Source organism: Triticum aestivum, chromosome 4A, assembly GCF_018294505.1.
Source record: "Triticum aestivum cultivar Chinese Spring chromosome 4A, IWGSC CS RefSeq v2.1, whole genome shotgun sequence".
NCBI lineage: Eukaryota > Viridiplantae > Streptophyta > Magnoliopsida > Poales > Poaceae > Triticum > Triticum aestivum.
In genome coordinates this window covers 345258710-345265479 of record NC_057803.1, presented here as the reverse complement: position 1 = coordinate 345265479, position 6770 = coordinate 345258710, and the positions used below count along the sequence as shown (strand labels likewise).

Sequence of the window (6770 nt, the reverse complement as noted above, 5' to 3'; positions counted from 1 at the left end):
TGTCTTGCTCCAGAACAATGCAAATGAGAAGGTTAACTTATTCACTATTTAACAAAATGGCAAAATGAAATATTCAAATTAATTATTTACTTAAATAAATCATTTTTTAATTAGCGGGAAACTTTGGGACCTTACAGATGCCCTGTAGGGTCAGGCCGGCCACCCGTCGGTTTTGGATTGGGCTGTTGCCGGTCCATTCAGACGTGTGATACGAGGGCATCATGCCGATAGCATTGCCGGATGTGAACCAAACCGCCATTTCAGGAATGTTTGGATTTTTTTATGCAAAACTCACACTGCAGAAGCATATCGCAGGAGCGGCTTTTGGTTTGTTTGTCACATGTAAAACAAAGAAATTCTAACAAGATCAAAAATTCATGCAAATGGAAAAAATTCCGAAGGATCCCAATGGCAATGCTATGAATCAAACACCAGAACTAGTTCCGTATCTAGACTGATCTAAAACAAGTAATTTGGAGCACGGAGGATCAGATATTATTATTTTGTTACAGACTGATTGGAGCACGGAGGGGATTTCGCTGGGAACATTTCCCAGAAATCAGTGCAGATTTTGTCACTCGGGTAGTACAGAAGTTGCACCAGCAAAACGAAGAAAAACTGAAACCAAAGTCCTAGAAGTTTAGGTAAAGTAAAAGTTGAAAAACCTGAATGGTGCATATCTATGGTACACAGTACATTACTATGAACTAGTAGACGGTAGTTGGAAATATGGGCCTGTTTTCTGTTCTCTCATGTTTTCACTAGTGACATTGAAAATTTCCAGCCAGCCATGTGGGCTTACAGTCTCAACTGAAAGTTGAATCCTTGTGAATTCAATTGGCATGTGGGCTTGCAGCATCTCGAGCAACGTTTCTGTCTAAATTGCCAAATCTTTAATCCCTGCAAGTTGTACAAAAGAGTTAATGCCACACCACAAGTAGAGAAAATTGCAAGGAAATAACACTGTTACTAGAGAGAGAGAAACATAAATAAGGTACTCCCTCCGTCCCAAAATTCTTGTCTTAGATTAGTTAGTTACAGATGTATCTAATACTAAAACATGACTTGATACATCCGTATTTAGACAAATCTAAGACAAGAATTTTGGGACAGAGGGAGTATTAAGTAGAAAATATGCATATAGATATTCAGGCAATCGCCAGATAAAGTACAGCTCCTACAAGAGATCCTTCATGCATTTTGTTTATCAACTTAAGAACAAAAAAGTTCCATCAAAAATTATTCTTGCAAATGTAATAAACTTCACAATCATCAAATTGTCAGGGTAAGATTCTACGTATGAACGATTTTACAGGAAAACAAATACATTAACGAATCCGCAGGTTGACATGAGAATCGATCCGCAGCAAACCAAAGGAACACCTATCAACATATAAAAGTAACACAGACTAAAATATAAGGGCATTAGTACAACATGGGATATTATCTTTGTGATGTTATCGATCCTTTGTGGGCGACCTTCATCAAGACCATCTTTGAGACAAGGGGTGAGAAAAGATCTCACTTTGCCCAAAGACAAAGGAGCTATAAAGGATGTCCAGAGGGCATTTGGGGTGCTCCAAGCCTGTTTTGCAGTTGTTCGACGAACTGCAAAGAGACATCGTGGGAGGTGATGACAGCTCGTGTGATCATGCACAACAAGATTGTGGAGGATGAGGGTGACGCAATACGCCATGATCTTGAATTTGAGCAAATGGGTGATCCTATTGATCTTCCGAGCAAAACCTGACGACGTTCGACGAACTTATCCAAATGCATCAACAGATTCGTCATCAAGCAACTCCAGAATGATGTGATTCGGCATTTGTGGGCGATACGAGTGATGGACTAAAAAATATGTCCGACTAAGTTGAATTCAAATTTGAACTTTTTAAAAACTTCATGTTTGGGTCATAAAATTTATATTTGAATTATTGTTGCATTGAAATATTAATAGAACATGATTATGGATGAAAGATGATATTTATCTTACTTATTTCAAGTGTTTCGGGTATAGGATAAAAAACCAGGTGCGGGCATTTGACGTATAGGTTTAGATGGCTCCCCCCCCCCCCCCCCCACACTATCTATTATCCGCAGACACATCCAGACTGTCCACAGACATTTTGGGTGTCTGTTTTGATGGACAGCGTTGGAGATGCCCTAAGCAACTACTCCCTCCGTCCCAAAATTTTGTCTTAGATTTGTCTAAATACGGATGTATCAAGTCACGTTTTAGTATTAGATACATCCGTATCTAGACAAAACTAAGACAAGAATTTTGGGACGGAGGGAGTAGAAGTAAAGGCACAATTCTCATTTATCCAGTTCTGCACCCAACCAATCAGCATAAGCTGAATTTTTAATTTGCGAGTTCTTTTGAATGGGGTAGGAATATATCATCCAGGACGTGTTTAATTTTCAGCGGCATGTAGAAGATGGATCAGATAAGTGGGTAAAATGAATAGACCCGACTTCACGCAGCACTGGTAGCTGAGTTTTTAGGAGGAATAACATTAACTGCAACAAAGCCTTGCATTTTATCAAGAAAAAAAGAGCAGTGGTCAGGGTAGAACCAATCATCATAACAGCATCAGGTTGTTAGGAAAGCAACTTATCTTTATTGTAGGCCCAAGGGGCATATATATATTACAAAAGACTTGAGGAGCAAGGAAAGTAAACATAGAATAATAAGGACTCCTAAACCAATACTATTACTTCCTCACACAGGTCAACAGCAAAAGCATCAATAAATGGTAGATAAGGGAGCACCAAGGAGCCAACACAATCAGCAACAAAATAAACAAAAGAATATTTAGAGCAAAGAGGTAGAGATGTCTAGTTCATTAAAACATAACAATTTAGTAAACATGCACAAAACTACTACATTACACGAGTTCTAGCCATAAGTTTTTTAAAGGACACCATAATCAAGTTTGTGTGGTCTTGATATTCTGAATGTAATGGACGTTACTGCAATTGCAAACTAAACTACCCTTCCAGCTAAATAAAATAGTATGAATAAAATAGAACACAGCAGGGAAAAGTGTTATTACAATAATACTAAAAGACATACTGCACAATCTAAATCCAACATGGGCCCCATGAATTTCAATAACTACTTACTGAAACAATTTAAACAGCAATGGTGCACTAGTACAAATCGGTTAAAAACTGCAGAATAAAATATAAGGTGTTTTCATATGTTTATCTTGTCAACTTACCAGTATTTTATGACACCATCCCATCCACACGTTGCAACCTTGCTAGTCTCCAACGGATGCCACTCACATCCAATGCAAACTCCATTGTGGCACTTCAATGTCTTGAATCTCCTGCAGCTTTTCCAGTCCCAGAACCAGCAACTACCTTCACCGTCTCCTGACATCACAAACCTCCCATCAGGAGAGAAGCTCACCTGACAAGCATAACCTGCCACAATGTGGCCTGCAAACCTTTTCTTCTTATTAAGTTGAAACCTTTCCTTCGTGCTGTATATCAGTATCTGATTGTCCAAGCTCTGTGCTGCCAGCCAGTTAGAGTTTGGGTGTACTGCAATAGACGGCATGGAGTGCATGTGCGGCTCACTGATATACTTAATAACTACAGGGATGCCAAACTCCCACACACGAAGAGACTTGTCATCGCTAGATGTCACAAACCTCCTATTATTATCTACAAAGGTAATAGTGTTCACCGCCCCCAAGTGCTGATCATATTCCTGTGTGATCTGCCCTGACTTCATATCCCACTGCACGATCTTCTTGTCACTCATCCCAGCAAGGAGAATATGCTGCTTATCTTCATCAGGATTGAGCTTCACGACATAAGGTACCTTACCAGTAGAGAAGGTCGAGATCACCTGCCCAGTTTCAGTATCCCAATACTGAATATTCCGGTCATAGCCAGCACTCAAGAACTTACTACCGTCATTAGAGAACGATATATCCCGTACCGCCTTGGAGTGCCCCATGTACGTCCGCATACATGTCTTCGACTCAAGCACGTCCCAGATTTTAATCTTACAATCCATACTTGCAGACAGCAATAGATGGCCATACTTGGGAGAAAATCTGATCGCTGAGACCCCCTTGGTGTGTCCAACCCACTCGTGTACACACCTCTTGGGAATATAACAGCGCTCGTTGGTCGCCTTGGCATCCTTGGGTGGAGTGATCCACGATCGTCCCTGGTAGTCCTTCTCCTCCTTCCCATGGAAGGTGCTCTTGACCACCACCTCTGTTTTCTCCTTCCCTTCACCTCGTGCCTCCTTCTCAGCCTTCTTGGCCGCATGTGCCTCGGCGTACTGTCTCTGCTCGTCCGTGAGCTCCACAGGCGGGCCCTCCCGATTGCCAGCCCAGGGACTCTTTTTGTTGTGCACGACCCACTCGTCGGATGCAGGGTTTTGGGCCTCTGGGGGGAGGGGCTCGTGGTTTTCCTCCCTGGATTGGATGCGGCGGCGCTTGTGCTCAGAAGGAGGGAGGTTGTAGACGGTGTCGAGGTCGGGCGCCTGTGGCTGCGCGTCGCCGATGATGTGGAGGCCGGAGGGGTCAGATGCGTAGCCGAAGCGATGGAAAGTGTTATACTGCTCGTCGAAGAGGAAGGGGAGGAGCGCTGCGTCTTCGACATGACCGAGCTTGTGGTTACGGTGACCAGATGCGGATGAGATAGGCGCGTGGGGGTGCTGAGGACCGAGGACGGGCGCCCAGAGCTGGTCGGCGGTGGGGTTGAAGGGGATGAGGTGGAGGGAGGGGTCGATAGGACGGGAGGTGGAAGTGGCGGCGGCGGATAGCGCGAGCGCTGTCTCATCGACGGCGGGGGCGGCGGACTTGGAGGGGAGGCGGAGTGGGGAGGTGTCCGGGGAGGAGAGCGACTCGTCCTCCGGCGAGGATGCGTCACCAGGCGCGTACGAGGACTGGAGGAGATCCATGGCGGGCGGGCTGGCGATCTAGGGTTAGGGTTTCGTCGGGACAGGGAAGATTTGTCTACGAGGCCGCTACTCAGGAGGAGAGGACGAGAGGAGATTTGTATCTTTTGTTTGAAAAAAGAAAGACGGACCGCTTGCAGACTTTAATTGTGCTACTCCAACGGGCTGACCCGGCCCGTCAGGCGGACACCAAAGTCTGACTTGTCCGTGGGCCTATAGATGCGACCAAATGTTTCCCCATAAAAAGAAAAAAAAAATGACTAACGTGTTGGGATGCATTTCAAATTTTGACCAATTTATGGATTACAAATATATACATTCCGCGAAAAGTCCGTTCGTATATTAATTTAAAATAAAAATAAGTAAAACCTAGATCTAGGTAAGGTCGACGAAGAGTGGAGCCGGCCATGAAAACGGCCACGGAACTGTCGTCGGCTCGTGCTCGTGCAGTTACGCAATGGGCACCTCTTGATGCTCCGGTTGCTCCAGCTCCACACTGGGTGTGCACGGGACCGTGGACTTCCACGACCACGAGTGCCCCACCAGTGACATCAGTGGCCATGGCACCTGCTCCGGCTCAAGCATGGCGACCTGTATTCCGGCAGATTCGGCCAACACCAGTGGGATGCCAGGCCACATGGCGAGCTCGTCGAGCTGGGAGTCCTCGAGGGCCTTCTTGTAGGCCTCGCCCTCCTCCTCCTCTACCTCCTCCTTGACCAGCTCGTGAGGCGGCTCATGCGCTGAAGCACCGAAGAACGGCCGGCGTCGTTGGTCGTGCTCGCCGGTGAACTAGGTGTCCCGATGCGACGAGTCGACGGCGAATTCATGGTCGTAGCGGAGATCGTCGAGGAGATGAGCTCATCAACAGCTGATCTCTGCATCCCGTGCGTGATGAGAGGCCAGAACGGCTGGCACTTAACCCCTCTCTCAGTTCAGATGCCAACGGTTCGGTGGGTGAACGTAGGGCCACGGCAGGGGAATGGCGTGGTCCCAGTTGAAACCGAAGATGATGTGATGGCTATATTTTAGGTGGTTTGAATCGTGATATTCATGATATATTGGACTATAAGGAGTACAATTCTATTACTCATTTATTTCATTTTGCTTGTAAAGCCGAAAAGGAAGTACAGGGACGACACAACAAGGGACGAGGTAACTTTTCTCTAGGTCGTCACTCATCATGGACACCATCTCCTACTGTCCCAACCACTACCGAGGCAACACCAGATATCCCAAACAATGTTGCACTCCCAACAAGTTCAAGATCAGCTCCACAATCCTATGCGGCTTCGAAAGTAATATCTCTAGCACCCACCACCTCGTCTGGAGGCACAAGGGACATGAAGTGTCATATATGCAAAGGTGGGGGGCACTTGATGAAGGACTGCCCAAATAAACGCACATTCATTATGCGGGAAGATGGTGAGTACTCCTTTGCCAGTGATCTGGACGAAGAGACGCATGCTATGCTTGTCACTAATAATGCAGGTGACACTAAGGAGTATGGCATGGAGGAGATACATGTTAACGCTGAGATGGCACACAAATACCCAAGCATTGTAACCATGCGAGTACTTAGTGCCCAGGTGGGGCATTTGTCGGCATTCTGGGAACGGGCGTCCCCAGACTTGCCTGCCTATGGCCCGCGGCGTGGCTAAACCTGCAGGCCGTACGGCCCATCTTCACCAGCAAAGCGTCCAAGACCCTCACGAGGGTCCAAGCCTCGCGAGGCGGACGACGCAAGACCTCCTCGGGAGTAGCCTAGCTAGGCAGGCTCACGAGGAGCAGAGATATCAAGGCGGGGCAAACCTCACGAGACCCTTGTGACGTGAGCCATGACGCA

General features: G+C 46.2%; 1 protein-coding gene across 1 annotated transcript; it reads right to left on the bottom strand.

Annotated features, from left to right (window-relative positions):
* Positions 1–420: 420 nt before the first annotated feature.
* LOC123086075 (pre-mRNA-processing factor 17) lies at positions 421–5044 on the bottom strand. The gene is made up of 2 exons (XM_044507784.1): positions 3225–5044; positions 421–900 (listed from the first exon to the last, which is right to left on the bottom strand). Exons 1-2 carry the CDS (start codon positions 4928–4930, stop codon positions 894–896), a joined length of 1713 nt encoding a protein of 570 aa, XP_044363719.1. The 5' UTR covers positions 4931–5044; the 3' UTR covers positions 421–893.
* Between the last annotated feature and the right edge of the window lie 1726 nt (positions 5045–6770).

Excerpts from the sequence above, each read along its gene's own strand:
- LOC123086075 (XM_044507784.1), bottom strand. The coding sequence starts at position 4,930 with ATGGATCTCCTCCAGTCCTCGTACGCGCCTGGTGACGCATCCTCGCCG.